The 15571-nt window shown below is 53.0% G+C and overlaps 2 protein-coding genes across 6 annotated transcripts in view; one reads left to right on the plus strand and one right to left on the minus strand.

The window, feature by feature from the left end:
* Nucleotides 1-3880: 3880 nt before the first annotated feature.
* On the minus strand, nt 3881-6097 carry SOWAHB (sosondowah ankyrin repeat domain family member B). Its single transcript, XM_074821474.1, has one exon. It carries the CDS (start codon nt 6038-6040, stop codon nt 3881-3883), a length of 2160 nt encoding a protein of 719 aa, XP_074677575.1. The 5' UTR covers nt 6041-6097.
* A 5084-nt stretch (nt 6098-11181) lies between these two features.
* The window catches only part of SEPTIN11 (septin 11), a 59353-nt gene continuing 54963 nt past the window's right edge, over nt 11182-15571 (plus strand). For all 5 annotated transcript variants that reach the window (XR_012623174.1, XM_074823426.1, XM_074823425.1 and 2 more), the window contains exon 1: nt 11182-11271. Coding sequence is in view for 4 of the 5 variants with exons in the window: in XM_074823426.1 (XP_074679527.1) it covers nt 11245-11271 (27 nt within the window). In the remaining variant the exon portion in view is untranslated. The remainder of the gene's footprint in view (nt 11272-15571) is intronic.

Below are 15571 nucleotides of genomic sequence, written 5' to 3' on the forward strand. Positions count from 1 at the left end.
TTGTTAGCAGCTTGATGCTCTCAGATTGGGAAGCTTGGTGTACATGTGGCATGGCTGTAGATGGGAAGCTCCTCTCAGATGGAAAGTTTTGATTTGCTAAGTGGAAAGAGCTTTATATCTTCAAAGAATAGCTCTGCCACAAATGGGACTCAGTTGACACACTCCCCCTTCTGTGCTGGGTTCACCCCATTCATCATAAATGATTACTAGTTTAAGCACTGATCTTGCAAACTCCTCTGGTTTAAGAAGCCATTCTATTGGGCTTAAGTGCCAAACACCCTCTAGGCAAAGGACAGTTGGTGACTAACAAAGAGATTTTGTTAATAGCTGAGCGATGGCATCAGGCTGCCAGCTCACCTGTGTAACTTCTGTTAGGAAAGGCTGTGGCATTAGTCTAATCAGAGCCACAATTTGGGAACATAATCAAGACCTTCACAGAAGCTGCATGAATCAAGATCAACATCCAGCTCTGCTGTGCTGTCCGCTTTTAGCAGTCTAATGAGTGGGTGCAAAAGCATGTGCTGCAGGAGCAGGGAGGGGGTGAGAAGAGGGGTACTGTGCTTTCAGGGTTAGCTTTACCATAACTTTGTAAGGCTTGGAGTTTGCAGGCTTGACTGTATGTGATGGGCAAAGGCTACTGCATGAAGAAAACACACCCCCTTCCTTTGAAGGATGTGGCTTTCGGAGTACAAAGCAATTGGTTTGAGCATTAAATATTATTATTATATACTCCATATAAGTGTTGGAGAGCAGAGGGGTGGACTTTATCATTAGCAGCTGTCAAGTGGGAGGTGTGTGTTTTTGAAAGCAATGAGAGGAGAGGACAGAGTCCTGCTGTGCATTAATCCATGACATATCCTGTGTTTCAGGGTGGTGCCAAATCAGATGCCTGGATTGGGTGTGAGGCAAGGAGCCAAGTCCACCTGCAATGAGGAAACAGCAGTGGGCATGGGCGTGGAAGGGGCCAGGCAGGCTGACAAGTAAATGGTAAGGAGGTCAGGAGCACTTCGAAACAGAGATGCTCAGGTTGCAGGTGTGTTCATCAAGGTGTGGATTATTCCTGGGGAACTGGACCTATGATACTTGCATCGCTCTGCCTGCCTGATGCTTCAGGATGGCAGTGTGATTCTTCCAGGCACAGCTGCTGAAAGATCTGGCCCTGCTTTCCACAGTGGGCTGGAGATGGATTTTGCCCTGTCTGTTGTTTATTTCACGAGCAGAAAAATTGGAGGATGAGGATTTCTGTGGGTTAAAAGAGTTACTCCTGCAAGCAGTGACTGACTGCTGTTCAGAAGTGTGGTGTAGGAGCTGTGCAGTATTACCAGTATTAGCAGTCCAAGAACTCCGAAGTAATCCTAGGGTGATAAACCAGAGAGAATGCATACTGGATCCAGTAGGGAAAGTGTTTTTGCAGTTTCAAACTTCCTAAGAGTTGCTTAATAATTTAAAACTTGGAGAAAGCAGCTTGTCTGTGTCACCTCAACAGGCAAGAAAACAGTGGTCACAATTATCTCACAACTTCTTGTTGGACTGCTGAACTCAATACTGCTAGGGAGAGAAAATGCTCTGAAAAAGATGACAGACAAGGTCTGCAACAGCATGAAGAACAAAAAAAGCACTACTTAGATTTGCGTCATGGAGAAAGGTCATGGAAAGTCTGTAAAATGAGAATCCCCAGGTAGCACTGTCCTCAGTCTTTGTCTTAGCAACACTGGAGACTGTAAGGGGAAAACCTTATTCTTGGAAGCTGTAGATGGCTCTGGAGCAGAAGTATGCTCCCCACTGGACAGCTTGAGTCAGCTCATAAACTTCTTTCATTTGGGGTTTCTTCCCTGAAGCTCGCTGTACACGAAGGCTCTGGTGGCATCCTTGATACCCCCTGTCAACAAGTTGCTTTTAAGAGCTTCTAGCAGAGGCTCATGGAAGGCTTTAGTGAGCCCCTTCCCAAGAGAGCCTGGTGCATAATGTGAATTGTGATGCTGGTTCTGAATGTGGTGGAAATTACTTCAGTGTTTTACTGGGCAATCCTCTTTGCATGTTGTTGCTGATCTAGACTATAACCCCTAGCTGGATATATGGGGAAGGGATGTACATAGGATTCCTCCTACTGTGGGGAAGCCTTGGGGGGTCCTCCAGCTGTCTATGCCAATGGCTCAGATGCCACATGAGAGTTTAATTTCTTATGAGTTCAAGCTTGTGTTGTCCTCTCAGAGAGGAATGGTCATTCACAGGACACTGCCTTGGTTTACTGAGCTCTTTTCCCTGTAAAAGGAGAAAACCAGCCTGGGAAAAGGGCACAACCTTTTGTGGCCACAGAATCAGGCAGAGTATTTTCCCTTCTGCAGGAAGGAGTTCCTCCCTCAAATAAACCCCAAGCAAAGCGGAGACCTCAATTACTGCTTGAGCAAGGACTTGAGGCATTCCCCAGCATGCGTGTTATGCAATGGTCAGGTTCTGCTGCCCTGATTCCCGTTCCTCCCCGAAACTGCAGGCATTTAGGCACATGCCTCAAATACATGAGCAGTCCCACCTACTGCACTGGTCTGCCCCAAAGTGTCCTGCTGCAGCAGAGCTGGCAGCCCTAGTTTCTCAAGCACTGACACCCATTGGTGCTATATATGGGGTCACCCAGCAGCAGGAGCATCAACCAGGCAGTGATGTATCCCATCTCACGTATCTTAGCTCTCTTCCTGCCTTCATAAGGGATCTATAGGAGAGCCAGATTAGGTGCAAGATGAATTTGGTGCATTTTTTGACTGTTCAGAAGCTTATTTATGCTAAATCAGAGAGCATTATAGGACCCACATAATCCAGTGAGATTCCTAAAGCCAGCTTGTTGTTTGTAAACTCTCAGAAATGACTGTACTGGACACCTCTTCCCTGCACCTGGACCCCCAGTCCCACCCACTCCCATCACAGAAAAAGCTATGAGGCAACTTAGGGTTGGGGTCTCTGGGGAAATGCAGCTCTGGTTATGAAACTGCCTGCCACCTGCAAGCTTGGGAACTGTACCACAGCACAGCTTTTCTGCCCAACACAGATTCCTGCAGCCACGCTTCCTGTCCCCAGGCGTGGGAACGGGGCTCTAGCCACAAGGTGGGTACCACTTCCCAGTCCTGCGGTGTGAGGGAAGGAGGGAACAGTATCGGTGCTGCCGGGCAGCCCGGGGCAGTCCTGGGGAGGAGCAGGGCTGCAGAGCTGCTCTGCATTCCTTTCTGCATGGACTGGTGGGCAAGGAGGGCTGAGAAATGGGGTGGGTGTGTTACACCCTCCTCTACTCAGGGCTCTCCAGCTGTCACCCTCTGCCACAGCCAGTCCCTCTCTGAGAACTCTTGCTGGAAGGCTGGACCGTGATCAGCTGCATTTTTAAAAGCGGGACTCATCCTTAATCTGCTGGGATTAAAAAGAGACGCAGTTTTAGCTGCTCCCCAGAATTTAGGTGGTGTGAGCAAGTGTTTTGCAAACCCCGGGACCAAAACCAATCTGTTGCCGTAAGCAGAAGCAAGCACTCAGCCCTGGCTGGGGCCAGGCGGTGCGCTTCACCTGGAAGTCTGAGACCCCAGACCCATGGTCCCACCAGTGCTGGTGACTGTGGCTGCACCCAGCAGTTGGTGCCTGCCCTGTGGGGTGCACAGGACTTGTGTACCAAGGGTTCAGATCTGCTTCCAGCAGAGTTGTTGCATCCTGTCACTGGTAGAAAAGCAAGAAATGGGAGGAAGGGCAGAGAGGCTCAGACAACAGTTCATTGCATTAATTTAAAAGTACATTCTTCAGTAGGTTCGATCTGTTTCACAGCTTTTTTCTGCCTGCCTGGCTTCCTCTTGAGGGATGGCCACCAAGGTCCCATCTCCACTGGCTGGGGATGCCAGGGAGCTGTCTCTCAGTCACTCTTGATGCCAGTGTGGCGGGATGCTGCCCCATGGCTGTGCTGTGGCCTGAGGCAGGCAGGCAGTGCTGCCCTGCCAGTGGACGGTGAGACCTTGCTGACAGAGGACACGCTGCAAGCCAGGGGCTGCGTGGGGAACATAATCGTGCCACGGGGTGCCTCCAGGAGCTGCCAGATCTCCCCTGAGGTGGAGCTGCCCAGGTACTCCCAGGGCCGGCGCCCACTGCTGTCCCGCACCTGTACCTGGCACCCCAGCTGCAGCACCAGCACCTTGATGACAAGCTGGTGGCCGTGGATGGCAGCCAGGTGCAGTGGAGTGTACCCACAGCCTGAGCGGGCATCCACGTCCAGGGCCAGCCCAGCCTGCTGTGCTGCTGCTGCCAGCTCCTGCAGGCCTGGCCCATCGCCGTGCTTGGCCAGCCAGTGAAGGACTGTGAAGCCTGACATGAAGTCCCGCTGCAGGGCCAGCTCTGGATCTTCCAGAAAGAGCCCCCGAACCTGAGCCCAGCACCCTGCTGACACTGCCACCAGCCAGGCGTGCTCCCGCTGCCCCAGTGGCACCAACAGCCTTCGGCTTGGGACATTCCTAGGGGAGCTCTTGGAGGACACGGTGCGGGGCTGCCGCCCACAGTCATCTGGCAGCGATGGGGGGACGCCCTGTGCCTCCAACAGAGCAAGCTGGCATCTGATGCTCCTGAAGACAGGCGGGGGTGCTGGGGCGCTGCTCTCTGGGGCTTGGGGCCCTGTGGGGCCCTGTGCTGGCAGCAAGGACTGGGATGGGGGTGGCCTGGCAGGGGGTGGCTGGGTAGGGGGCAGCGGTGGGGATTGGGATGGGGGTGGCCTGGTGGGGGGCAGCACTCCAGGACCTGACAGCAGTGGCAGGGTTTGGTTTGGGTACAGCTGCAGGACTCGAGGTTGGGTTGGTCCGTTGGGGGCCAGTACCTGGGATCCCCTTGGCAGGGATGGGGATGGCCTGGTGGGGAGCTGCTGCAGGGACCGGGACTGTGATGGGAACAGCCTGGTGGAGGGTGGCATGCCTGGGCCCGATAAAAGCGGTGAGGATGGGGAGGGGGTGGTGGGGAGCACCTGCAGGGACCGGGACAGCGGCAACCCCCCCGGGGTGGACAGCAACGGCAGCGCCCGAGATGGGGGGGACTCGGTGGGGAGCACCTTGGAGCCCGATGACAGCAGTGGGGGCTGGGACGGTCCGGTGGGGGGCCGCCCCCCTGGGCCTGCTGAGGGCGGTGGGGCCTTCAGTAGGGGCACCCCGGTGGGGGGCTGTGGCCGAGAGCGGGGCTGTGGCAGCCTGTCAGGGGGCAGCACCCCGGGGCCCGATGGCGGGGACAGGGACTGGGTTGGGGGCCGCCCTCCAGGGCGTTGTGGTGGCAAAGACCCGAACGGGGCTGAGCCCGTGGGAGGCAGCGGTGGGGACCGGCACCGGGGCGGCCGGTGGGGGGGCGGCCCGGCGGGGGTCGGCGCCCCAGGACCCGACGGCAACGCCGGGGGCCGGGAGCGCGGTGGCCCGGCGGCGTGAAGCGCCCAGGGGCCCGAGGACAGCGGCTGGGTCCGGTACGGGGGCGGCTGGGCGGGGGGCGGCGGCGGGGAGCGGGAGCCGGGCGGGCCGGCGGGGGGCGGCGCCCCGGGGCACGGCGGGGGGGCGGTGGCGGCGGCGGCAGCGCGGCGAGCCCGGCGGCACTCGCAGCAGGGTCCGCCGCGGCCCTGGGCGGCGCAGCCCCCCGCCGCGGCGGCCCTCGGGGGCTGCCCCCCGCCGGGCCGCCCCTTGGCCACCGCCTCCCCCAGGGGGCTGCGCCGCCGGTCGGGGTCGCGTCGGGGCGGCGGTTCCTTCTCTTTCTTCTGCTCGTGCTGTTCTTCCTCCGGCGGCGGCGGCGGCGGCAGCTCCTCGTCGAGGAGGTCGCGGTACCTGCGGCGGAGGACGATGTCCTTGGAGGCGCCGGGGGCGGCGGCGGGGTGGACGGTGGCCAGGGAGTTGACGAGGCTCTTGAAGTATTCGCGGCGCTCCTGCCGCTGCTGCTCCGTCAGCGCCGGGTCGCGGAGGAAGCGCTGGAAGTGGCGGAGCAGCGCCGTGTTGGGGGCTCGGCCCCCGGCCCCGCAGAGGAAGTCCAGCACGGCCTCCTGGCTCAGCTCCCGCGCCATGCTCCGGGCCAGCCGGCTCTCGGTGCTCCCTGCTGCACGTCGGTGCTCGGCGCTGCACCCAGGGCAAACCCGCCTCCTGCCGCGCCGAGCTTCTGCGCCTCCTCCTCCTCTCCTCCTCCTTCGCAGTCGGGCCGCCACCCCCCGGGTGCCTTTGCCCGGGGTGGCGGCCCGTGGGGCTGCGTGGTTGGGGTGACAGCGGTGAGAAACGGCGGCGGTGAAGGAGGGAAGCAGGGTAGAGGAGGTGGAGGAGCCTGCTAGTGCTCTTAGAAGTCCGGGGCTAATTTGCTGGCATGTGGTGAGGAGAAGGAGCGCTTTATCGGTCGTTATGTCAGGGAGACAATGGGCACAAATTGAAATGCAAGAAAATCCAACCACCACTCTGACAGTGGGGGTGGTCAAGGACTGGAGCAGGTTGCCTGGAGAGGTTGTGGTCTCCACCCTCAGGGACATTCAGAGCTGCACTGGATGCAATCCTGATCTCTGTGATGCCGCCTGAGCAGGGGCTCGACCAGGCCATCTCCAGAGGTGCCTTCCAACCTGAATCACTCTGTGATTCTGTGGCTTAGGAAAACTGGCAATAAAGATACGTGAATGGGATGTGGTTCAGGGTAGCTGATATTGCACATGTGTGGGATTGTACCCAGGTACAACAACCACACACAAATACCAAGAGTGCTAAAGTTCAGTTATATCTCCTGTCATCTCTGTATTCACCGTGTGGCTGAGGTAGGCTGGACACATGTGCTGGAGTGGGGATCTGATGTTGTTCTGTGTTGCTAATGCGATTATCACGAGTGTGTACATTACAGCTCTGAGGGATGGATAAGATCAGTGCCCCAGTGGGCAACTGTGCCCTGTATACACCAAACAAATAACAGCGCCTGCCCCAAGGAGTTTGGGGAGTGAATAGTGGGTGGAAAGTGTGGGAGAGATGGTGTGCTGCTTTTTCTGTCTTAAGGTCAAAGAACAGGGGCACGGAAGGACTGAGTTCAATTATAGGCTCACTGGCTTTAAAGAGATCTGGATCAGGCCCTAAGTCACGCTCCAGAAATCATCTCTACTGCAGGCTCCTGGGTATCCATAAATATTTTTAGCTGCCTGTCATCTAGGCAGCTGGAATATCCTCCAGCCCACTGCAAACCCAGAAGTGTATGCAACCTTCACAAACCCCAGGCAGAGATTGCAATAGATGGTGTGTACAGCTTGGTGATTTCTGTTTAGATAACACAAAACCTTAGGATAACTTTTAAGGTTCAGACCCTGCAAACACGTGTAAGAGTGGATGTGTGTGGCAGTGTTGCTCTCAGGTAAGCAAACTTATACAGGCCCGTGCTTTCAGAATGCTGACTCTGAACTGTTTGTTTCTGCCGCAGTAAATTATCTTGCCAGTTTGCAGGATACATTGCCCCGTGGAGCTGCAGGACTGCTTAACTGTAACATCTGGAGTGGTGGGAGCAGCCCTAAAAGAAACTGTAAAGTTTCTAGGTCAGAAGTTACAGTTTAGGCAATGTATCAGAAACCTCTTCCAGTGTGCCAAGATTTGGATTGCTTGGGTGGCACAGCAAGAGAAACTGTGCTACATGCTCTGCTACATCTTGCTTTTGGATTTCCCCGTGGTGTATATTGCAGGAGAGTGTGGCTACATCCCATCAGTGGTGTTCACCCGAGTAGGGTACAGGCACTGGGAAGAGGGTAAGGCTCATGTTAATAATTTATCATTTTGCACTCTCTTTTGGTACAGTTCTTCAAGACATAAATACCTTTCTCCCTCTTCTTCTGATGAGCCCTGAATTGCAGTCATAACTCTGTGTTTGATAGCAGCACACTCAGGAGAAGCGGTTGAGATTAAATGAATGGAGCATAATGATATAATTGTGATCACAAAGAAGAGAGGAGGGTAGATTGTGAAGATAAAAAATCCAAGTAAATAACAGTGGTAAATGACAACACTACTTCAGAACTGTTGGTTTGGTTTAATGGACTAAGGTGTAAGCAGGAGGCTTTCCATAATATTCTATTTTCATTTACACACTCTTGGAGATATTATCTTGCTTACTATAAGCTTAGCTTTGACTAAAAAACTAGAGGTTTTTCTACTGAGAAATGTAAACTTTTTTCTTGAAGTTAGTGAAACACACTCAAGTAACATGAAGTGACTGCTGAATTATCTGCAGGACTGAGACTGGTGCTGAATGCTGATGCTTCTGCATTGCTGAGGTTGGAAAAGCCTTCCTGAGCTTGTTCAAGTGAAATGAGTTAAACTAACGCATCTCACTTGACAGTCACTACTGGCTTACTGGGTAGCTCAGATGACAAACAGTAATACGGCAGTTGGTTGTAACCTGTTTGGTTATGGCTGTCTGTTGACTGTAGGCACATGCAGAAGTCTGCTGAAAGAGTAGCTCACATTGATTCAGAGGCAGGCCAAATGCTGGCACACGCCTCTCCGTTACAGCCTGAGCTGCAAATCACATTTTGGGATTAAGGGGGTATAATGCTGCATGCAGGCAAGGAGAAGCACAGCCCTGCTACCTGGAGTTGCTTTATTGCCTGCTTCATGCTAAGAGGTTTAAAGAGACTCTTGTTTCCCCTTATGCTCTAATGATTTACCCTGTCTGCAAATTGGTCACTTTTGGTTGTGGGTAGGAGTCTTCAGAATGGCTGAATTTACCCCAGTCTCTCCCTCTTTGGGAGTTCTGGACACAGCAGATCTCTTGATTATTTGGGTGAAATTTGTGTAAGTTGTGAGTAGTGCTAATCACAAAATGGAGGCATGATCAAGCATTACTTCAACATTTAAAAAAAATAAGCCCACCACTTAGTCTTGTAGCTTCCTATTGTTGTGCAAGAAGATGTTGCCTTTAGGGAGCTATATACCTGTGTTTGTTTTTAAACAAGAGGTAAGTTAACCCAAGTTCTGCGTCTGCATGTGTATTTTGTCATCTCATATGATCTGACAAATGAGCTGATTTGTTGCAGCTGGCACAAAAGGTAATTAAAGCATTGATGTGCCATATCTGCAAAATGATGCAAAACAGCTTTGGAGAAATGGAAACAGTTCCTGCAGGGTCTCTGCAATGAGGGACTGATAATTGTCTTTGCATGGGTACTGATTTGTTAGCAGCACTTATGAAACTTCCAGGAGCGAGGGATCTGCTTGTGTCTGTTGAACATCAGGAATGCAAGGAACTACACTAGCTGAGATGGAGAAAGATTGCAGAATATTTCTTTATCTTGATTCCCTCCCCCCCCCCCCCCCTACTTTTTCAGTGTGAACAGCCATACCCAGGAAGGTCTGTATGCATGAGTATTGTGGAGAAAACTCGGCCACAGCTCTCCCAGCTTCAGGCCAAGGAAGGACTCAGTGAATCACATCAGGGTTTTGCAAAGGCAGAAGATCTTTGCGTTAGTTAGGTTACACTGAGGCAGGAGTATCACACATGCCTCACCCACAGGTTCAACGAGGGCAACTCTTTAGATATGATCATCAGGTTTCCACTAGAGGCTGCGCTGGTCCGAGCACATTTCCCAGTACAGGCACGCTCAGCACCTCCTCACCTGGAGCCATGCACCCAGGAGGAATTTGCTACAAGAGCAAGAACACGAGTTTAATATAGCAGCCTCCCTGGAATATCAGCAGTAACGCCTAACACATTAGTGTAATAAAAGCACCGCGTCAACTATGCTTGCAAAATTGTACTGGTAGAAACCCCATTAGGGTTTTTTGGTGTGGCAGCTTTGCTAATGGTGGCTGCACTGTGCCTAGTTAAGGGCTGCTGCCGCAGGGGCGAATCCTCAGCCCCAGGTGAGGAGCAGTGCCGGGAACTGCTCCTCTGCTTCCTTCGGTTCCTGTTCAGTCTGGGGGCTGTGGGAGCAGGCATGGGTGACCACTCTCAAATACCGGCTCTCAAGTCCTTCAAAACATGATAAAAAGAGCTGCAGAAAGGAAGAACCTGCACTTTGTAGTCCTCTACAAACAGTGACGTGTTTCTTCATAGTGGTACAAAAATGGCTTTTGGAATGAAAAGGTAAAAGCTTTAGGTTGAAGGGTGTACAAGGGTAAGTGTACAGCTGAGGTCTGTTTATTTACTACCCTGGGCCATTTAGTTGTAGGAGGTGCTCTCAGCTTTTATCCTTGTGGCTTTTCTGGTTTGATTCTTGGATGTTCACATAGGGGGGTAGCTCTCATATGTCTGTAATTCACCATGTCCTTCATCTGTGGCAAATCAGGTCTCTGTCTTTCATAGGCTTTTGGGGTTTTATGCCTTGTGGAACACTGCAGGACCTGGCCCAGCAGGGCCCGCCCTTCCTTGCTGCCTTGAAGACTCACAAGGAGGTGTGGTGAGTTTAGCCCTAAGATTCCTGCCTTTGCAGGTAAAGAGGTATCATGCTGAACATGGGGATGTTAAGCATTTTGCCAGCTGTGCTTTGCTTCATCCCTGGAAATCCCTTACTGGAGTGGGAGAGCGATTGGCCACTGTGGCTGTTGTTAGGTATACCCAGTTTGTTATGAAACGGACCAGGGGTGTGTTTGGCAAGAGTGAAGAGCTCGGAGAAACAAGAGCAATGAGGTGGCTGGTTTTGCCCTCTGCCTCATTATACGAGGGCGTTAGGGGCTCCTGTTGGCAAACAGCCCCAGCTGGGGGAGCTCCTGTCTGACTCTCCGTTATAAAGCTCTCTTTGCCGAATCCCCATCCTCCTTCTTAACCAAACTGGTAGTAGGAGGACCTTGCCAGTCGCTTGCTTGGCCATCTCTTTGCAAGAGCCGCTGGAGCAGATGGGTCTCTCGGCTTTCGGCTGTCCCCCCATGGCTGCGGGGAGGGTCGCAGGGTGCCCCTTTCGGGTGAAGGGGCTGGGTACGAGGGGGCGGGCAGGGAGCAGGCCGAGCTCCCCCTCCCCAGGCCAGCGGGGCTCGCCGGGAGAGGGATTAACTGCAATTACTGCTGGGGATTGGACGCAGTCCCGGGACAGCCCCCCGCGGCTCCAGCCTCCTTTCGGGGTTCCCCGGGCGGTCGCGGGGCTGCAGCGGGCCGGGCCGGCGCCGCCCTCCCGCGCTCCCCGGGGGAGGGCCGGGGGGGTCCCGCCTCGCCGCCCGGCCCCTTTGCATTGCGCATGGGCCCTCCCCGCCGGGTGGCCATGTTGCAGTCCTAGCAGCCAGCGCAGAGGCGGCGGCGGGCCGGGGAGCGCAGCGCACTGCAACCGCGATGGCCGTGGCCGTGGGGAGACCGGCGGTGGGTGCGGGGACGGCGGGGGGCCGGGCCGGGCCGGGCCGGGCCCAGCCGTGCCGGGGGCGCGGTGCTGACGGCGAATTGCCCGAGTGCGGTGCCGGGGATGCGTGCCGGGGATCGGAGGGGGCAGCGCCCGGGGTGTAACGGGGAGGGTCACGGGGGTGCGATGCTGGAGGGGGGGGCGGGCTCGCCGCGGCGCCTCTGCCCGGGGCCGGGGCCGGGGGTGAGGACCCGCGCAAAACTTTTTCGCCCCGGTTTGGGGCTGCGGCTCTTTGTTGCAGCGGGGCCGGGCAGCTCCTGCCGGAGCCCTTCGCTTTGAGCCGCGCGGGGCGGCGGGGAGACACCAGGGGCGGTCCCCGGGCTGTCCCCGCCGGGGCTGGGGCCGCCTTTGGTGGCTTGCCGCGAGTGTTTCTGCCTCGCCGTTCCCGCGGATGGGAAAACTTGGGAGTGGGGAGGGCTGTGTCTCGTAGTGGGTGGGCAGCCGGGCGGGCGGGGAAGGGCCCGCAGCCCCTGGGGAGAGGCTTTGGGCGCTGGGCTGCGCCGGGAAACAGTCATGGAAATCCCGGCGTGAAAGTCTTCCGAGGGGCACGCGTGTTTTGCATCTTCCAGCGTGACTGTTTTGCTGGGGGTGTGGTGCCGGGAGTTTTCTACATCCATGTTGAGAAAGACAAAAGATTTCCCCTTTACAGAGAGAAAGGGAAAAACAAAAAAAAACCACACAAAAACTCAAACCCACAAAAACTAACAGATGCTGTTCCCGAAAAAAAAAAAAAAAGTTTCTCATCCAGCTTGCAGAAACGTGAATGAAACTCCACCATGACCAGGCTGAATGCACTTTTGTGCATCACTGGTCGGGGGAGGGAGAGAGACTTGACCGACTTCCCAGTAACTTTTTCAGTGCTTGGGAGTAAAACAGATGTTGCCCACAAGCAGAGGACTTGAATGTGGCTCCTTCTCATAATAAGAGAATGGTCTGTGTTCAAGATGTGACCAGGCTGAGACAGTTTCTTTTAGCATGCACTTATGGATCTGCAGGGCTGTATTGTTTCTCTGATGTGGCAAAGCAAATGTATGAAGATGGGGTTAATGGTGTTACTGGAGGTGGGGAAGTTACGCTGCTAAGCAAAATAAGAGCTGATGTTTGTCAACAGAATACCTATAAATTGTACCAACTGTTTGTAAAGCTTCTTCTGAAATGATTCCTTGATCTTAAGGTCTAAAGCATGCTTGGAAATTGAAGTTTGTCTCTCAGTGTAAGAAGATGAATTGAAGTCACTACTTCAGCTGGTTTTTAGGGCAGGCTGAAGGGTATTGCCCAGCAGAACCGCTTTGCTTTGTGTAGAGTAGCAACCTCACAACATGAATAGGCTCAGAAACGTGGCTTATTGAAAGATGCGATTGCCGTTCATTCTTGTGTATGTCTTTTGCTTTAGTTTTCTGTCATTATATTAAACTGATGCCACTACTCAGCCTCTCACATTTTTGGTTGATTGAAGTTTATGAGCAAACCCAAAAGAGCATCCACAGAGGACTTCACACCAGTTAAACTAAATTCATGTGTCTGTTGCTGCGTCCAGTCCAGTGGGACTGACTGCAGAATAAAGCATCCTTCAGGGTGAGAAGCATGTGAGTGTGGGAGAGGGAAGGATGAGGGCAGTCAGCTTCCTTGTAAGCAGCTGGTGGGCAGAGCTTTCATCCTCCAGAATCGATGGTTTTTGGAGAAAAGAGTTGTTTATCTTGGGGTGATAAGAGAAGAAAGGACAGCGGGCTGGTATTCAGTAGATGTTGGGGGCGTTTTGTCTGGTATACCTTCTTATCTAACCCTCTCTGCTACCACTTTGCATGCTGCTGTTGTGTTGCTGGGGGGATGGTAGGGAGTTTGTAGAAATAGTTAATTATATGGTAGAGCAAGACAAGGCTGATGAACATTTGCCTATCAAGCTTCCAACATCATAATCATATTTTATAAGGGCCCTGAGTGGTATGCATCTTGTTGGAGGGAGTATGGGGGTAGAATTAAAGGAATGGGGAAAGAAAAGGAATGAAACAAAAAGCGAGTCAGTTTGACTTAAAACTATGATAACATTCCTGAGTCACAACCTTCTACATCCTGGCAGGATATGACATTATGTTAATTGTAAAAGCATGCATAAAAAATAACTGCAGCGAACTGCTCTGAAGTGTCTGTGTTTAATTGTAGCTGAGCAGGGCGTGTTTTGGTAGCATGGGCGGCTTTCATTTTAAGGCCCTGATCCCACAGATGTGAAGGCACATGTGTAATGCACTGCATGTAATTTCATTTGGCTTAATAGAGACTGATCTTGGTATGTAAATGTAAAGGCATGCATAAGCGAAGTTTTGGCAGGGTTGGTGCCAGGAGCTGCCATGGGACCTCTCAGCTGATGAAAGCCATGCATATGCTTAAACATACATCAGGGTGGAAGGATGCATATGGTCATCTGGGCTCAGTGTAAGATAAGCCACTTCCAGTCTGGAAACTGTTGAGATGTGCTAGATGAGGGACCCTCCTCCTTGTCCTGGGGTAATTCCCAGCATCTTGACCTGGGCTGGATGGTTTCTTAGTAGTTCAGAGCATAGAAGAGGGCTCTGGCCTCCCAACCGTTTTCTTTATTTGTTGATCCTAAGTGTTTACAGAATCATAGCTTGGTCTGGTTAAAGGAGCAAAACTAACGTTTACTCCCGTGTATACACTAATGTATACTCCTGTCCAAGTCAAACAAAAATTGATGGAAAACGAAGCTGGAGTACAGATTTTAGATGGGAACCATAGAAAAGGTTCTCTGGGAGATTAAAATGACACAATGTATTCTTCCATCTGCTTTAAAAATACTTGATAATGAGAGACTGCCAGTTTCCATGGAGGGGAGGAAATGAAAGAGGCAAGAAGGTAGAATGGGGCCGATGGAGCTGAAGACTCTGTGCTTTGTCTTCCTCTGAGCAGCAGATCTATCGAGACCCACTGAGGTCAGCAAGAGCTGTGGGGTGGCGCCTTGGAAAGCCACATCCATGTGTGTTGGTGGGTGGAGAAGGGCAACCATGACCTCTGATTTTAGACAATGAGATGAACACTAAGAAAGGGGATACAGCTTTGTCTCTGTGTTTCTGTGCTCTTGCTAGCTGAGTGTCTGGTCGTCTTCTCTGAAGATGGTGTGACGGGGTGGGAGAAGAGCTGTTGCAGGTGTAGAGCTGAGACTGAGAGAGGTTGGGGATGAGGCAGGTTGGGGATGGACCCCAGGGCAGGGAGTGAATTATCATGCTCCAAGCAGAGGTCAGCAGTGCCCTGGCTGCTTTGCAGCTTGTCGCTTTCTGAGTTAACTGTGAGGCTGAGCTGTCCCTGCTGTCCAGTATCCTCTGGGGAGCATCATGGTGCTGTGGACTCTTCTCTCAGTGGACTTGGCAGTATTGTGGGCTTGGGTGGCACTTCTGGGGCTGCTGAGATGGCCAGGGGCATGGGTTTTGGCTTCCTTGCCTGCTTTCAGCTGTGAAGTGTGGCTTTTTGGGCCTGGCCTGACTCGGCTGCCTGTGCTAGGGAAGCAGACCTGGGCGGTGCACACAAGACTGTATTTTATTTTGTGAACTCTTCATTTCCTTTATTCACCTCAGTGCCTTGTTTGCAGTAGGAAATTCTTTCAGACAATTCTTGTTGCTCCCGTTGATGTTAACAATGGTGGGAACCTGCCTCCTCCTTGCCTTGTTTTCAGCATAGCCTCACTCATGGGGCAGGTTCTGTGTTCAGCCCACCACAAACTCAGGGCCTCTAGCTTTTCCAGTATGAGCTGACCTGGAGTCAGGATCTGATGGAGATACTTGGAAAATGCTTATTTTGTGTAGATGAGATCACAGGAAATCAATTTTAATGTCCTGAGTAGGGCCTCTGAAATAATGATGGGGATTGATTAAGTAAGCAGTGTGAATCTGAGAAGTAAAATATTTACTCAGAGCTGAGGCATGTTTTATATGTCCCCTTCCCACCCTTGCAGCCCTGGAGAGAGGTGGCTTTGCTGGCTGGCTGCCCCCTCTGGAGCGATTTGAGGGTTGTTGCTTCTTTTGTGCCTTTTGTATGCCTCTTCCTCTTGAGGTGATGCCAAGAGCATGGGCACGAGGCTGCTCGGTACCTTGTGGCTTGCTTTGCAGGAGAGATACCGAGGGGACAGTGTCTTCTCTTGGCTTGGCAAATACTTCTGCCTTGTCCAGCCTCTTTGTTGGCTTGGTTTGGCTCTAGGCTTCACTCCCATAAGCTACAGTGGCTCTTGCAGGAAAAGATACTGAAGCAGTTTCAGCT

This window comes from Strix aluco, chromosome 4, assembly GCF_031877795.1.
Source record: "Strix aluco isolate bStrAlu1 chromosome 4, bStrAlu1.hap1, whole genome shotgun sequence".
Lineage (NCBI taxonomy): Eukaryota > Metazoa > Chordata > Aves > Strigiformes > Strigidae > Strix > Strix aluco.